At 46.1% G+C, this 17,255-nt stretch overlaps 1 protein-coding gene across 2 annotated transcripts in view; it reads left to right on the forward strand.

The window, feature by feature from the left end:
• Positions 1-16,869, forward strand: part of PRKCB (protein kinase C beta) — a 228,574-nt gene extending 211,705 nt beyond the window's left edge. The window contains exon 17 of one of the 2 annotated variants that reach the window (XM_087973105.1): positions 15,737-16,869. In XM_087973105.1, coding sequence (XP_087829231.1) covers positions 15,737-15,889 — 153 coding nt within the window. In that variant the 3' untranslated portion in view covers positions 15,890-16,869. Of the gene's footprint in view, positions 1-7,650; positions 9,947-15,736 lie in introns of those variants that run through there. The other variant, XM_087973104.1, reaches the window with a different exon arrangement.
• Positions 16,870-17,255: the final 386 nt, after the last annotated feature.

Consider the following 17,255-nt stretch of genomic DNA (forward strand, 5'->3'; position numbering starts at 1 on the left):
ACCACTGCGCCACCATGGCATAGGTTTGAATCCAATTTCATACTTAATGATTCTGCATTGGCTGCAGGAACTTGAATGGGAGAGAAAGCAGCCTCAGCCCCAGAGAGCAACTTCCAACTTTCACAATTGTCTTGGCTGCTCAAGGCCACTCGCTCTGCGTTGTCTTTTATGGGAAACAGGACTGAGTTTTTCTTCTCCAACTTCTTACTAACAGGAGGCCAACAGAACGCTCGCTGCCCCCCTGCTTCTATGGAACCATCCCCTCTCCCCACCTCGCTGGTCCACCAAGCCAGAAAGGTTGGGGAATTCTGGACCTCCAGGGTCCGTTCCAACCCTATTATTCTGTTATATCTCTTTAAATATATTGATTTAAAGATCTATTTAAATCTATTGAATTAAATCAATCTATTGATTTATCTGGCTGGCTAGCTATCTTAACTACCATCAGTTTTGCCCATCTCATGCAAAGTGATTCTGAGCAGCGAACCAGGGATTGAAACATTCAATAAGACCAGTGAAAACAAACTGGATGGCACAAAATGAAGAAAGCAAGATCACAGGAGGGGAGATACGATGTAAGACAGCCAGGGCATAGCCTCCCTCTCGGATCCTCAGGTTTTAAGAGCTGTCTGGAAGGTCACAACCTCACTTTTGGAGGGAGGATGTTCCAAACAGAGGAGGAAAAGGCTTGTCCCCTAAATCCTGTCAAGATAGACCTCCACCATAGATGGTACCCACCACAGGCCTTTCCTGCCAGACCTGATGGGATGGGTAGATGTGACTGGGAAGGGGCAGCTCCTCGGGGAACTAGTCCCATGCTATGTAGGGCTTTAAAGGTCAAAAACAGCCACTTTGAATTGGACCAAACTGGCAGCCTTTCTCTGAAAGCTAATCTAGCTTGGATTTGGTTAGCCCTTGACAACAAAGCACCAACAGATCTCAGGGCTGTAGGCTGAAATCATCATAGTGGGAGAGAAATCTTCCACCATCCCATCCTTCCTTCCTGGCCTGTTTGAGGGAGATGGGGATTGGAGTGGTGAATGGGAGGGGGGCTTCCTTTGCCCCTCTTCTGAAGCTGGGAGGGGTGTTCTTTAAATGTATACGTGCACCATTGCCTTCATGTAGCGTCACAGCTTCCTGGTTGCCTTGGAGATCAAAGCAGCAGGTCAGACTGTTGAATCCGTTCCAGGACTGGACCACCGAAATCGGACCACCCCTCCCATGTTGCAGAACAAGGGGACCCACTTTCCAGGCTTCCGGAGTGCCTCCAAACTCTAATGCAAATGAAGTGGATGTAATTATCCCTGCGTTTCTCAAAACGTACATCAGGAGAGGGGAGAGGTTTAATTCAGCTTCCGGTGCAACTTAAAAATAGAATCATTCTGGCTTCTTCCCTGACTTGGTTGGTTTCCATGGTTGGTGGCTTTCGACATACACCTCTGCCTTTCACCATAGCTCTGGTGACTGGTGGGGCTACCCAGGAGCCAAGGAGGACTCTACTCCTGGGTAAACCATGGGGGCAGCTGCGGGTTGGCAAAAGTCCAACGGAAAGGCGAGGCAAGCAGTGAGCCCCTTGTCAGTTTTACTGGTCCTAATGAACTTAGAGATCACATCACAGAGGTGCCAGTTCCTTCTCTTTGGCCAGGGTAGGAGAGATTCGTGTTTTCTGGGACTCCAGTCCTGTGGAAAGATATTTTGGGCACGGCAGTCTTTTGTTTAACACAGAAGAGCAGCTTTTTCAAAAGACTATGCTTAAAAGAAGTACAGTTTAAAAATAACAAGAGAAGGAGGAATGGATAGCTATATTATAATGTAAATCATTTTACATAGTCAATAATTAAAGAGTTTTTAATGTATTTTTCTTCGGAAGACAAGTGCACCCAATTCAACAGGGCCGGGAGCTTTTCAGTGCCAAACGTGGGGCAGGTTTGATGCTTGGCTCCTCCTGCACCTGGGGGAGGGGAGGGACTCTTCCTTCCTTTCCAAACGTAGCTGCTTCCTGCTGTCTTTTGGATCCCTGCAACACTGAGCAGAAAGAAAGACCAAAGAATGCGCAAAAGAATTTCCTTGCCTTGTGTTGGCAATTCTGACAACCATCTTCTTTTGTCACCCCACACTGAAGAGGCCGACAGAAGGAATGTAGTGGTTGGAAGAATGCCTTGGTTGGCAGCTTTGCCTCAGTACCATCTGGCCTATACATTCTCTGGCATCTGAACATGCCAGTCCTTCCTGTTGCACAGAAGGCGTGTATGCGCACAGATGTTCCTCTTTCAGGCTTTCCTGCTAAAAAGAGGGTCAAGGAAAAGCCAAAATCCCTTGCCAGAAGGAAGCCAAGGAAACGTTGATGTGGAATCCTTGGTGTTCTCAGAACTTGGTGGTTTTCTTGCAGGTGTTTCATTACCCAACTCGGTGACATCATCGGTGCTAGTGGGGAGTGGTGTTTGCTATCCGCTACAACAACCCACTCAGACAAAATAAAATCCAACAGTAAACAACACCCTAATCGAGCAACCACCAAGAACACTAATCAACACCAGCAGGACAAGTCAGAGGAAACCCCGTTCTACTTAGATGGAAAGTGAAATGTCTGAAAGCAAAACACGGAGCTCAGAGAGCCCCCAAGGACCCTACAGTTCAACTCTGAACTACAAATATTCTCTTCTATGCAGAGGTGGGATGCTGCCAGTTCGCACTGGTCCTAGCGAACCAGTAGTTGACATTAGGTGCAGTTCAGCGAACTGGCAAATCCCCCCACTGGCTGGCCCCATCCCCACCTGTTTTTCACTCTGTTTTGGGGGCCATTTTCAGGCCGTTTTGGGGCAGTTTGGGGGCTGTTTTTGGCAAAAACAGCCCGAAAAACAGCCTGAAAATGACCTGAAAAACAGCCCTAAAACAGCCTGGTTTTGGGACTGTTTTCAGGCTGTTTTTCGGGCCATTTTCTGGACCAAAAATGGCATGAAAATGGCCCCAAAAAGCCCCCCCCCCCAAAAGGCTGAAAAACAGGCGGGGGCAGGGCCAGCCAGTGATGGGATTAGCCCCAACCGGCTGAATCCTCCCTCTTCCTTTGAGGCGAGTGGCTGGGAGGCGGGGCTGGTGTGATGAGTGATGTCACCCACCCAGTCACATGACCAACTGGCCACGCCTACCCAGCCAGAGAACTGGTTGTTAAAAACTTTGCAGCCCACCGCTGCTTCTATTGGTGCTGAAATTGCCACCCTGTGTCTTGAAGAAAGACAAGGAAGCATCTCTGGAACCAGGCTGTGCTTGTCATCATGTGAACTACAAATGCTGTATTTGAATTTGGAAATATGGGACTCGTAGATGGATGTCTTAGATTAGCTGCTTCTCTCTATTGAATATGTTCTATTTCTGGAGAGAGAAGCAGGGGAAAGGAAGAAGGAAATTAGAGTGTCCAGAAAATGTGGTAAGAAATCACCATAATATGAGTGAGGGGGATGTTGTGTTTCTTGGTTCTGTTTCCACCACTCCCGCTCCCCTTCCATGCCCCCTTGGTCACCTTCTTGTCTTGGTTGTGCTTGGAGCTGCTTCCCTCAAAGGAAATGCCAGAAGGGAGTCCTGAATGGGTGCTGGCTGGGCTGGGAGATTGCAAGCAGGCTGACTGGTGAGGAGGCAGCGACCAAGCGTCATGCCCCTGTTGGAGTCTGAATCCCAGGAGGAAGATGAACAGCTGACAGGGAGTGGGAGTGTGGCTCTGTAGGCTCTGGAGGAAACTGGGGAAGGGCAAAGTCCAGCCGGCCAGAACAGGGGAGAGGTAAAACAAGGGAGAGAGAATTCAGAGGAAGACCCAGGCCCATCCCCTCTTCATCCTAGGCCATGCAGGGAGGAACGGAGAAGGGAGCAATGTGGGTTGTGTGGCTTACGTGGGAGGAAAGGGCCCTGATTCCCTTCACACCTGGGAAGAGAGTTTAAAAGAGATGCAAGCTGAGTGAGGCATCTGCTGGGAACAAACATGAGTTTATCTTGTGTTGACTTTGTTTATCTGTGTTCCTGGCATCCTCCCAACTGGGTTGAATTACTGCCGTTCCTTCACATCTGGAATTCCTTCTCTTGCCCTGCCAGATAATTACCTCATCTTGCCTTGTTTGGATTTATAGTTATAGTTTTTGTTGACCACGTTTTGGACTTGATTCTCTGCAGCCAAAGGCTGTTCCTGGGAGAGTTTTTCTCCAGCCCGGAAGGTAACCAGGACATTGGGGGCAAAGTTGGAGCTAATAAAGGGACTCCTACTGATTATCTGACTGTGTGGCCTTTATGCCATGCCCCAGGTCATCACACCATGTTTCAGGATGTTGTTCTCCTGTGATTGGCCTCTTCTTGGAATCTGAGGTGTATGTGTGAATTTTTGTGTAGTAGTTGTGGCCCAAAAGCTCAGGGCAACATCCTCTTTCTCCAGTCAGCAACTGTGAGGGCCTGAAGAGGTTGGACAGTTTGCAAAGGTTTGTCATGAATGACTACAAAGATTCTCATCCAGGTCATAGTTGTCCCAAAGGTACTTTTTTTCCAAAAGGCAACTGGACTTTCTTGGTTTTTGTCTTTGAAAATATTTTACTTGTGCTCAAAATTGGAAAAATGATAAGATTCCGACAGAGGAAGAGGCGATTATGAAAATATTTGAATGTGCAGAAATGAAGTTGGCAATTAAAAAACAAGAAGAAACGGAATATTATATGATATGGGATTTATTTTATAAATGGTTGGAAAATAAAGAAAGAAGTTAAAAGAATGTAAGGTAAAATACATTAAGATTATTACAATGATAAGATAAATAAGGATGAGTAGTTTTTAATATGAATGTAACTATTGACATTATAGTAAGTGATGTATCTCAAATATGAATATGTCCACAAGATATATGTACCCAGATGACACACTGTTGAATTGAAAAATGGATACGTTGTAAAAAATAAAAAAAATGAAATGAAAAGAAAAAAAATTGCTTCTCATCCAAGGATGAGGATCCATCTCTTTTCTCAAAGAGAACTGAAGAAGCTCCTTGGATGAGAAGCAAAATGTTTTCAAAGACAAAACCAAGAAAGTCCAGCCGCCTTTTGGAGAGAAAAAACCCACACTTTTGGGTCAGTCTTGAATGCTTTTGATTCCTACCATTCAGTTGACGGAGGGCGCAAATCCATTTGTCTCGGCCAATGCAAGCTAAAAAGCCATCCAGGAGCTTGAAAGCGTCCATGAAGAGCTTCCAATGGGGCTGAGTGAGCTTTCATGAGCAGGGAAGAGGGAAACTTTGACGCTCCACTGTTTTCCTCGGAAGCCTCACGCCAAGCAAGGGAACCTCTACAGCTGCTTCGATGAAAGCAGCCACAAAGGAAGAGCCCATTGTTGCCTCGACTCGCCACCAGCCCTTCGAATGCTGCTCTGTCTCTTCCATTTACGGCACCCCGTCTCGGCTTCCATGGTTAGGATCTGGAGGCGGCACAATCCGGCCGCTGGAATTATGGGTTGCAGAATCCCAGCTGTGGGAAAATAAGTCAAACGCTTCCGATTCTTCTCTAGCAAGTAAAAGAAAGGGATGGCTCACTCTTTTTTTCTTTTTGGCTGCCAGGTGGCATCAAGGCTGCTTGAGCTTCTTCTCCTTGTGTTTGGCTGATTGCACTTGAATTCCTTCTAGAAGGAATTCTAGGTTCAAACCAGGCATCCCCCAGGGGGGGAATTTCCTCCATCCTTTTAAAATGCTGCCAGGTGGATCTGCTGCTGCTTTGACTTTTGTTGTCTTGCCAGAAGGTTGTAATTGTAACAGACCCCCCCAAAAGGGGACCAGACTCAAAGAGACAGGACCACCACATCTGCCAGAAATGGTGTAGAGCAGGGGTGTCCAACCTTGGTAACGTTAAGCCTGGAGGACTTCAACTCCCAGAATTCCCCAGCCAGCAAAGCTGGCTGGGGAATTCTGGGAGTTGAATCCTCCAGGTTTAACGTTACCAAGGTTGGACACCCTGGTGTAGAGTCTCCTGCTTGGGGGAGGGGGTTGGACTAGATGACCTACAAGGTCCCTTCCAACTCTGTTAATCTGTTAAACCTGTTAGAATCACACTTGCAGTGTAATGTTGAGTTTGAATCACGGACTAGCACGGAATCCTTGTCTGGTCACAAAAACCTAAAACCGATTTCCAGGGTGACTGGGAGGTTTTTAGTATCTTGTTGCTCTGGAAAAGTTTCAGCGGGGAATCCAATTCACTTTATGTCTGATTTTCTGGATCAGGAGGTCTGTACCTATAAGACGAGGCTGCATTGGTTTGCTAGAGAAGCATTTCCTTCCTTCTGGCGCCTTGTTCTCTGGACCCAAGGTCCTCATTGGGTGCATTTGCAACATTCTCCAGAGTTTCTCAAGGGGTTCCGGCTTGGCTGTTTCAAGCAGGTCTGGTCAAATGGGATTCCCACCGTTTGCCTTCAGTTGCCAGGCAAAAAAAAGTCTCTTGCATTTTCCTTCCAATTGTTATTCTGTTTATAAAGGCAAATTTGAAATGTCTTTCAAAGCAAAAAAAAAAAAAAAAATGGCGGGGGGGTGTCAGAGCAATTGTTATGGGTTGAGTGATATATTGCTCTTACTAATGACCAGAGGGAGAAGAGACGGGTATAATAAACATGCTCGTCTTCTCCGTGCAATATTTTCCTAACAGGCTTTGCAGCCTCTAATATGTTTTTCTTCCCTTTAATTGTGTCTGATTTTCGGAGACTGCCTGGAAAAGTCCCTGCAGTTTTCTTGGCAAGGTTCTTCAGAAGTGCTTTGCCAGAGCCTCCTTCCTACGGCCGAGGGAAAGTGACTGGGCCCAGGGTCACTCAGCTGGCTTTGCGCCCAAGGTGGGACTAGAACTCCCCGGCTCCCGGTTTCTAGTCTGACCCCTTAACTCCGTTAAAGCCCAAAGAAAGACATCAGGATGGCCCTCCTCCTCCTCCTCCTCCCACCGAGGCACCAAATTCAGCACGGTTGCGATGCTACCTTTCCCTGAAGAAACGGCTGGAGAATTTTTCATTCCAGAAAAATTGTCCGCTCAATTTCTTTATGCTTTTTCAATGTCAAAATGCCCTCGCTGTTCACAGTGGGGTGGCTGGCTTGCAAGCAGATAAAAGAGGGGGGAAAACCAACCATGGTGCTCAATGCTCAGCGTCCTGCAACCCTGGCTGAAACTTTCTGGGGGTTCTGTGCATGGGAAGCCCTGGTGAACTGGGCACCAGCATGGGATCAGAATACAAGGCAGCCTCTATTTATTTTCTGACCAGCCAGAGAAAGCTCTGCATGTACAGCCTTGCATGTGCCCGGCAGAGCCGTGCAAGTAATTGCCTCGCCATCCATTCTCCTCCTGCAATTACTTGCTGAGGCCAGCTGACCGTCTCCAGCTTCCCAGCATATCCATGACTTAAGTAACCCTGGGTTGGTCCCTGCTGTCACCCGGGGCCATCAGGATTTTGCATTGATTCTTTTGGGGTTCTTCTCATTTTGCTCATGAGGGATGACTTGCCTGCAGCCCAGATTGTGGGGTGGGGGTTGGCGAGGCTGCTAGAGGGACATAACAAGCTGCATCCAATTTTTTGCATTCAGGTTTGTTTTTTTGTTTTGTTTTTTTCCTTTGCTCCTTTTTGCCACCTGCCATGAGTTCTTTTCTTCCCCTTTCATAGTGCGGACGCAATGCTGAAAACTTCGACCGGTTTTTCACTCGCCATCCACCTGTCTTAACTCCACCTGACCAGGAAGTCATCAGGAACATTGACCAATCAGAATTTGAAGGCTTTACCTTTCTTAACTCTGAGTATTTTAAGCCTGAAGTCAAGAGCTAAGTAGACCATCCTCCCCCTCCCCCCCCCCCCAACCCCAACCCCTTGCACACCCATGGCCATCTCCATTTGGTCCCGGCTGCTGTGTGGTGGCATCCTCTGTTGCAACCATTAGCTGTCTTGCTTTGGATATTTTTACTTTCTTTTGTGGTGATACTGGAATGACCATCCTTCAAGAGACTTGAGCTGCAACCAAGTGTGGTTGCATCCGTGGCATAAGGGAGGAGAAAGAGCACCTGGAGTGTTATGGCTGTGAGTCTAAAGATCAGGTCCTCTTGGAGGTTTAGCAGGAGGCCAGAGTTGGAAAGACCCGCTTCCTTTAAAGTTAGCGAAACGCCTCTGGATCTTGAGCACCTGTTGATGGTGCTCCCCTCTTCTCCTCCGCCCCACTTGGCTTCTTCCCAAGGAGGCAGTCCGCAAAAGGAGTGGACGTGGTCTGGCTTTGCAAAATGGAACTTGGCTCAGCTCCTTTGTCCCTTGCAGAATCGCGAGCTTAGAGGGACGCTGCCTCCTTGTCTTATTGCGACTTTGATGTGAAACCCATCCAGACAGAGACACCTCTCTGTTATTTCCATGGCACCTGCAAAAACCCCGATGACTCAGAACTGGCTGTCAGAAGCCTTTGGGTACCGCCTGCATTTAGTCCCCAAACCTCAGTTAATCCGTGAAGCCTGTCAGTAGATGCTCATACTCCAGGCTGTTTATTATTCTTATTCCCAGGAATCCTAGGGGATTGAGATGGGGGGCTGGGACAGCCTCCAGACCCTTTGAAGGAATCCATGCCAGTTAGATGGGGTGAGGGAGGCAGGAGGAGGCAGCTTCTGTCCCCATGGGGGCCATGTTTGAAGTTACACAGCCCCCCTCCAGGAATTCCACAACACCCACCGTCAGTTGTGTCATTGCCCATTTCTCATGTTCTTCTTAACTATTCCGTTTATTCGCATTAATAAAGTCACACATAAATGAAGTCCTGGAAGTGGATCTGGCCTTCCCAAGGCTAACCGAAAATCATATGCAGAGACAAACGCTGTCTGATCTCACCCAGCAAGGCTGACGACATCGTGGTAGATAGCTGGGAACATTTCCTGGGGGAATCCCTGGATGGTCCCAGCATGGAGGAGAGGGAGTCCCAAGAGTCTCAGATGGAAGAAAAGAGGACGAAAGATACTTCCTGGCTTGTTCGGTTCAGAGAAAAACGGGCACCTGAAAGAATGGAGAAACGCTGCCCATGTTGGACCAAGTGACCTGGCACCGTAGAAGGTGGGATTCAGCTGCAGGGGAGGGAAAGGGAGACCAGGAAGGTCCTCCAGAGCTGGCCAGAAGCCCTGATTTGGTTTTCGGTGCTAGAAGAGAGGAAAATGAGAAGGGTCCCCCTGGGGAGGGGGAATTGACTGCTGGAATTGAGTTTTTATGGAGTTTTTATTGTTCCTTTAGCTCAGGTTGCCCTGCCCTGATAAGCAAAACGTGACCACTTTGTCTCAGGAGGCCCCAGCCTGGCCATCAAAATTCCCATCTTGGAGTCAATGGTCAACCTCGTATCTACCATTCCATGTTAGTTTTTATGTTCAATTCATATCAACCCTGTGTGGCACCTTTGCAACTATTTTGGGGGAGGGGGGGAGGGGGGAAGGGGTGCCATTTGTCCAGCTGCCAAATTAACAAATTCCATATGTCCCACCGTGCTTTATCTGTGTCAAAAAATTAGTATTTTACTAAAATTAAGCTGATATTTAAAATCCAAAAAGTTTGTGTGTAATTTGACTGAAGCTGTAAAATATTTTTGTTCCGGCTAATGTTCTTCATAGAATAAGAAATATTTTCTGTTGGAATTTGAAGTTGTCTATGTTTCTGAGAAAAAGAGAAAGAAAGAAAGAAAGAAAGAAAGAAAGAAAGAAAGAAAGAAAGAAAGAAAGAAAGAAAGAAAGAAAGAAAGAAAGAAAGAAAGAAAGAAAGAAAGAAAGAAAGAAAGAAAGAAAGAAAGAAAGAGATCTTTTAAAGTTTGGATTATGCATACATTTCTCTTCTGTTCTTTCCCACATCATGCTTGTGGGGTGTGCAACTACCAGTTTGCTTTTGAGTTGTTTATGTTTTGGCAACTTTTTTTCCCCAGATACAGTTATAAAATAAAAAGTAAACCTTATTTTGAGGGAACCTCAATTTATTCTAAAACAGGTCTTCAATGAGAAGGGAATAATTTGGAAGTAAAATCTCTGCTCAGATGTTCAAATCTGACAGCATTAACAGTAACATTACATTTATTACTTTTTGGAAACCATCAGGGCCAAAACTGTTGACCTTGACATGTGAAATCTAATCATAAACTTCAAAATGAACTTTCAGCAAGATTTAGGATACTTCCTTAGAAATATATGTCAACCTCAATTTTTCAAAAAGGAAAGGAATTTCTGTAAGAAATTGAAATTTCAGATATGGGATTTTTTAACTCCAACTCTACAAAATATTAGGTAATCTGCATCAGAGTGTTAAAAATTCTGAATAGAAAACCCCAGAATTTTTCCATGGTTCTTTAGGGTTCTTGCCTGCATTGAGCAGGAATTGAACTCCATTCCTGAAAAGCTATCCTCTAACTCAAAATTTAAAATCTAGCACCATTGAGAAGTTGGTTTGGTTTCCTCAAGATCAGAGGTCTCCAAACTTGGCAACTTTAAGACTTGTGGACTTCAGCTCCCTGGGAGTTGAAGTTCGTAAGTCTTAAAGTTGCTCAAGTTTGGAGACCCCTGCTCAAGACCTTCAGAGACAATGCAACTCTGGAGCAATACAAGACCTGTGTGACACTTACCTGGAGAACTTGGGTCTTGCAGATAAGAGCTTAACTTTCCAACTCCTCCTAAGTGGGGAACGTCTGAAGTGATCATGCTCTTCTCCTTCTCACTGCTCAATCCAAGGACTCAATCAACTCAGGACTCTGGAACTTAAGCAATTGAAAAATGCATCATCAAAGTCAGTGACGACACTTGATGATTATGTGGGATGGTTGGTTGTCCAAGCATCCGTCACTGGAGATGGCATGACCTTGACTTCTTCCCAAATATTCTGACGGTGCCTAAGGAAAGCAGAAGGGCTACTCTTTTCTCAGTTCAAATGATGAAGGTGCCTCCGGTTTTCCCTGATGCTTACAGACAACACAACCTTCTTTTAATGGCTCTTTCAAAGCCCACAGCACTGTTTTCTGTGGGAGCTTTGGCCAAGGTCCCACACCTCCCTGAACGCTTCTCTGTCACATCAGGCAGCATGTGGTCATCCCATGACTCATCATCAGCCCACAGCTTTGCTTGGAGACAGCTGTCCTTTGGGGCAATTAGAAAGGGTTCATGGAGGAGAGGAAGCAGGAGAGAGATCCAAATAACAAATTGTGCTTCTCCAATGCTTCCCTTTGAGTATCTATGAGAAAACCATGGGGAAGGTTATCCAGGAGAAGTCATACATTCTTTGTGCCCCTTCTAAGGAAACAGATGAAACATAGTTTTCAGGACAGAAACATTCTCCTTCCGGCTTCTTCATGTCCACATTATTTCATCAATAACCACCTTTACCCTTCAGTAATGACTGACATAACCACACCTACAATAACAAGGGCCACTGTCCTGCTGTTCTTTGGCCTAGAGCAGCCTTGCCCGGTCTCGGGCCTTGGATTGCAACTCCCCTGGCCCTTGTCATGATGAGAGTCTGTATAACACAACTGACTAGCACCAGATTGTGGATCATTCTCCTAGGTGGAGCAAGGGTGAGGTAGAAAGCTTTAGGACCTCACATGGTTGTGCTGAGGGGAAATTTTCTCTTTCCTGCAGCTCTGTGCTTCTTTTTCACACAAATGTTCAAAGCAAAATGGGGAACTGTGTCGCTCAGCAGGGTCTACGACAATTCGCTGCGGCCAACTCACCACAGGATAATCCGCCAAGGCCAATTCAGCACGAGACAACTTGCCACAGGACAAAAATTACATAATATTGAAGAAATGGCGGAATAGAATCATCAAAGAGAGGATGCAAAAGGAAGGACTTTTTAAAAAAAATTATTTTAAATAATTAAATTGAATGGTTACATTGTCCTGTGGCAAGTTGGCTATAAAGAGTTGACTGAGGTGAGGTGGCTACAGTGAATTGGCCACAGCGAATTGTCCCATTCCATGCACAGTATGTGGTGGGATTCAAATAACTTAACTACTGGTTCTCTGCCCTAATGATTTCTTCCAACAACCAGTTCACCAAACTGCTCAGAAAGTTAACAACCGGTTCTCCAGAACTGGTGAGAACTGGCTGCATCCCACCACTGTGTTGCCCCCATGTCACCTATGAAAATAGCAAGACTGTAGTATGTAAGCTGGCTTGATCGAGAGCAAACGAGAAAGAACAACCCTAGTTACTTTGGCATTGATTCCAAATGAAGTCAATCATTGTTCTGAAATACATCTGAAAAGTACCAGCTCACAGCTAAGGTGGCCCTTTCATTAACAACAAAATTCAAGTTCTTTTTCTTTCCTGTAGAACCATTGTGTTGTGGTTACTCTCTTAATATAGCTGGGCTAGTATCTGATGCACATTTTCCTGGAGTGGATTTCCTTGGACTCTCTTAAATGTGTTGCTGATTGGCCTGCAATTTTTTTTACTACTTGATGATGACCCAAAAGTCCTAAAAAGTCCTCACAGATGCACACAAAACACAACAACCACCCACTTATATAACCGGCCAAATAAGAGCGCAGCCTGAATACAGCCATGAGACAGAATTCCGCTCATCAGAAATTGGTGATGAAATCTCCCTTGTGTCTTGCTGACGAGACAAGAAAAAAGCAGAATTTGATTGGCCTTTGGTATCACGAGTTTGTTTGTTTTGTTTGATTGGGGTTTTTCTTTTTTTTTTGTCCCATTCCAATCTCTTGACTCTTGGCAGCTACAACGTCACAATGAAAATGGCAGAATTTAAGCAATTTAAAATCCAAATCATGAAAGGAAAGGAAAATTTATCCAGGGGCAGAAGTAATAAGAACAAAAGGAGGCACTGGTGATGTTTTAAAAAAATCTCTATAATAGTTTCTTAAAGCTCCTGGGCAGGGCAGCTCGATCACCTTGGGGAACCCATCCCTTAAGGAGTGCCTTCTAGCTCCCTGGGCATACTGGGAATATGGGACAATAAGAAGCCCCTCCCTCCATATCCGAACAACCAGGCTGAATCTGGTTGGGGTACCAGGGGCCAAACTGCAGAGGGATTCACAAGTTATACTTTCTCCCCAAAATGAAAAGTCCAGGGTTGACAATGCAATCAGAGAATCAACTCCCTTATCATCAAGGGGCAGGCCCAGAAAAAGACCCAGCCTCATGATCAGTCAAGCTCCTCTTTGTCTTTCCCCATCAGTGCTTCTGGCACTGTTCCTGCTACTTCATTTCCCAGAGCAGGGGTCTCCAACCTTGGCAACTTTAAGATTTGTGGACTTCAACTCCCAGAATTCCTCAGCCAGCTTTGAGGAATTCTGGGAGTTGAAGTCCACAAGTCTTAAAGCTGCCAAGGTTGGAGACCCCTGTCCCAGAGGGTCTCAGTTAACTAGGGAACCAAAACACGGCCACATTGGGGTAATAGAGGTAGTTCTTGACCCAGTTCGAGCAGCTGAGACCCAGAATTTCCATCACTAAGCGATGAAATCCTAAAGCACCACCACATCACTTAGCAACTGTGCTCCTGCAGCCCAGGTTGCTGATTCTGACAGTTGTTAGGCAAGGTAATTTCCTGTAATCAAAACCAATGGGGAAGCTGGAGGGAAGTTGCAGGTTCCAGGCCCGAGAGGAGGTAAGTGGCTACAGCAAGAAGTGTGGCATGGGAAGCATTCACAAGGCTGGTTGCAGGTGAAATAACACACCTGGTTATTTCAGTTGAAAAGGAAACGAGAAAAGAGAGATAATGTGAGATATTTCATCCCTCTTTATCCCAAATGCCAAGTTAATGTCAGGCATCAAAGACTAGGTCAATCTGAACGGATTTATTGCTAAAAGCCTGGGCGCAGGGATCTTCTCAGCTAACTGTCCATGCTTGGTTAGCGTTAGATAAGGATCAGCATTACTCAAGGGGGAGTTTGGACTTAGCTTGTTTGTGGCTACATAACAATTCTAGGCTGGTCCCTCTTTTCACCCCTTCCCCCTAGCTCTGCCAGTCAAGGGGGGGGGAAGAAATACCTTAAGGAGTGACTAGGCAGGGAAGAACGCAGTCAGAGATGTTGCGCATGTGCGATAAGGACTGACTGGGCAGGGAGGGGTGGGTGGAGAGGGACGGGGCCAGCCAGGGGCACGATTTGCCGGTTCTTGAACTGCGCAGAATCATAACAACCGATTCTGTAGAACCAGTCCGAACCAGTAGAATCCCACCCCCTGCCCCAGAGTTAAGCCCCCACTGAATCAGGAACATCCTCTTTCTGTGAACCACCCACAGCTTTTCTCAACCTTGGGACTTGAAGTCCACACCTCTTCAAGTTGGCAAGGTTGAGGAACATTGCAGTCTTCTGCATCTCCAAGGAGCATATCTGAGGCCCTATCACCACCTCTCGTCTCTGTATTACAGTTCATGACTCAGAAATTAAAAGAACCTTTGGGATTAGAGTGGAAGAAAAACCAGGGGCGGCATGAAAGAGGCCACTTTCTGAGAGCTGAATTTCCAAGCTCTTTCATGGGGATGCTGGGAAGTCAACCTTTCATTGTTGACCTGTGAAAATCAGTGGAACTCGAGGGCCGCTCTTGGTATTTGGATGCAATGCTGGGAATTAGGATAGATAATAAATCAGATTTCATTTTATTGGCCTATTTCAGTTTAATTCACCTGGAATGTGGTTAGTGTGGCTTCATCTTTTTTTTCCCCTTCCATTGCATTCAAATCTAACCAACCGTGAGCAATCTCTTGGCGGCACATCTGGCCAGAGATTCAGGATATGTAACTTGGCAGGATTTGTATCTTTACCTCCAAAGAATGGGGATTTCACTGACAGTTATGTAATAGCAATAACACTTAGACTTCTATACCACTTCGCAGTGCTTTTACAGCCCTCTCTAAGCAGTTTACAGAGTTGGCATATTGCCCCCCAACAATTCCCATTTTAACCAACCTCGGAAGGATGGAAGGCAGAGTCAACTGTGAACTGGTCAGGATTGAACTGTTGGCAGTTGGCAGAATTAGCATGCAATACTGCATTCCAGCCATGCACCAACATGGAAGAGAGGGGGGAGGGAGGGAGGGAGGGAGGAAGGAAGGAAGGAGAGGGAGGGAGGGAGGGCAATTGCACTTAGACTTATATACCGCTTCACAGTGCTTTTACAGCCCTCTCTAAGCGGTTTACAGAGTCAGCCTCTTGCCCCCAACAATCTGGCTCCTCATTTTACCCACCTCGGAAAAACGGAAGGCCGAGTCAACCTTGAACAGCTATTCCCGAGGTGCTCAACTCTAAGCTCTGCATTTGGTTTGTGATCGTTGTACCATGTAAGCCCCACAATGTTGTTCTGGCCCTATGAATTTGAAAGGGGAGCAAGCAGCTCCATCTTCATCACAGCCCCCTGTGGCTCCTCACGCTGCCCCTGAACTCGGGCAGTTCTCAGCTTGATTACAGGGGCATCCACCTGAGGGCCCCACTTGCTGAGGGTATCTGCAGGGTGGAGCCACTCAGCAAATGGAGACCCTTCCATTCCGTTGCTGCTGCTGCTGCGTCTGTGTTGGGCCCCTGGCTGTTCCGGAAGCCTTGCGGTGGCTTCATCCGGCACCAGCAGAGCCTCCATGTAAGTACTGATCTGGAGAGGTGCTCCTTAGCCAGGCGACGGCAGTGGGACCCCCTCACCCTTCCCCAGCACTTGGGTGATGCGGCCCTTTTCTGCTGGGGGCTCCTCCTTGTGCCTTCCCCGGCGCTGCTTTTAACCCTTTTGCTTTTTCATCCCAACAGAAAGACAAGCACGACACTTCCAACTTCGATAAGGAGTTCACGAGGCAGCCCGTGGAACTCACGCCCACCGACAAACTCTTCATCATGAATTTGGACCAGAACGAGTTTGCAGGCTTCTCCTACACTAATCCTGAGTTTGTCATTCATGTTTAGGCCGCCTGGAAAATATTCCTACTGTTGTATTCATAGGGCTGAACTCCAGGATGGGGTGTGTGCGTGTGTGTGCGTGTGTATGTGTGTGTGTGCGTGCGCGCGCGCGCGCGAATGTACGTCTGAACCTACCCCATGTTCTCTCACAGTCTTTAGTCTTCCGGGGTTGATGGTGCACATGATCCCAGGTAGGAGCCAACCAGGTGGCTGGTTGTTTTCAGTCTCCCTTCCTCTTTGTATGCCCAAATGGTAGAGACACCCCAATCCACGGAGAGACCCCCACTGGTTCTCGGTAAAGAGTGGCTAGCATCCTCAGAATCTCTAGCCAGGGTATTTCTGTCAGATTTCAAGACTCTGGCCTCAAAGTACCAGACTTACTTCTGTCTTTGTATTTTGCTATTTCTCTGAAACTGAAACCCTGATTCTGTTTGTGTCTTGGAATGCTAAGCATGCTTCATAGCTTCCACACGTATGCCTGCAGCTGTGACCCCATATTATTGTTTGTTTGTTGTTCCAAGGTGTCCAAGAGTCCAAAAAGTCAACATGGTGGCCACAACTATGGGATCAAAACCTCATCCTTTTACATTATGCACCATATTACATTATACACACACACACACACACACACACACACACACACACGTGCACACACACACACACACACACACACACACACCAGATAACCCTGTTGTTCAGGGCAGAACCAAATTTTCGGTCAATGTGGAGAACTTTATGTCCTAAAGTTGTTTCTAAAATGACCATCTCCCTCTTTAGTGGCTGTGAACACACCTTTAGAACCAAATTTCCTTCCCACCACTAATTAATAACAGTTGATGGGTTTACTTGTTGTGTAGCTTAGGGCTCTGCTGCTTTGGGGGCAGGAGAAAGAAGCCAAAAAAGGAGAAAATAAAATAAGAAGAAGGCATTTAAATGTCACTATAGGTAATTTGCAGTATTTGATTAAATCTGGCTTTTAAAAACAAGCTTTGGTTTATGTTATTATTTATTTGTTTCAGTTTTGAGGCTGCCCCACTCCACAGTTACCCTGGACAGCTTATAATGTAAAAATTAAACATACATACATACATGCATACATGGTATTCAGTTTTGTTCGGGTATTTTCCCACGTCATTATAGTTGTGCTTTTAAAGTTGTAGCAACATTTCGGCAGAATCTCATCTACCATCATCAGGCTTCTGGCAGATGAGATTCTGCCGAAATGTTGCTACAACTTTAAAAGCACAAATATAATGATGTGGAAAATAACCCGAACAAAGCTGAATACCATACATATAAGTACCCGCAAAAACATAAGAAAACATATATGTATGTATGTATGTATGTATGTATGTATGTATATATATATATG

Source organism: Notechis scutatus, chromosome 12 (assembly GCF_049901735.1).
Source record: "Notechis scutatus isolate UNSWTSFEM ecotype Mainland chromosome 12, rNotScu1.2, whole genome shotgun sequence".
Taxonomy (NCBI): Eukaryota; Metazoa; Chordata; class Lepidosauria; order Squamata; family Elapidae; genus Notechis; species Notechis scutatus.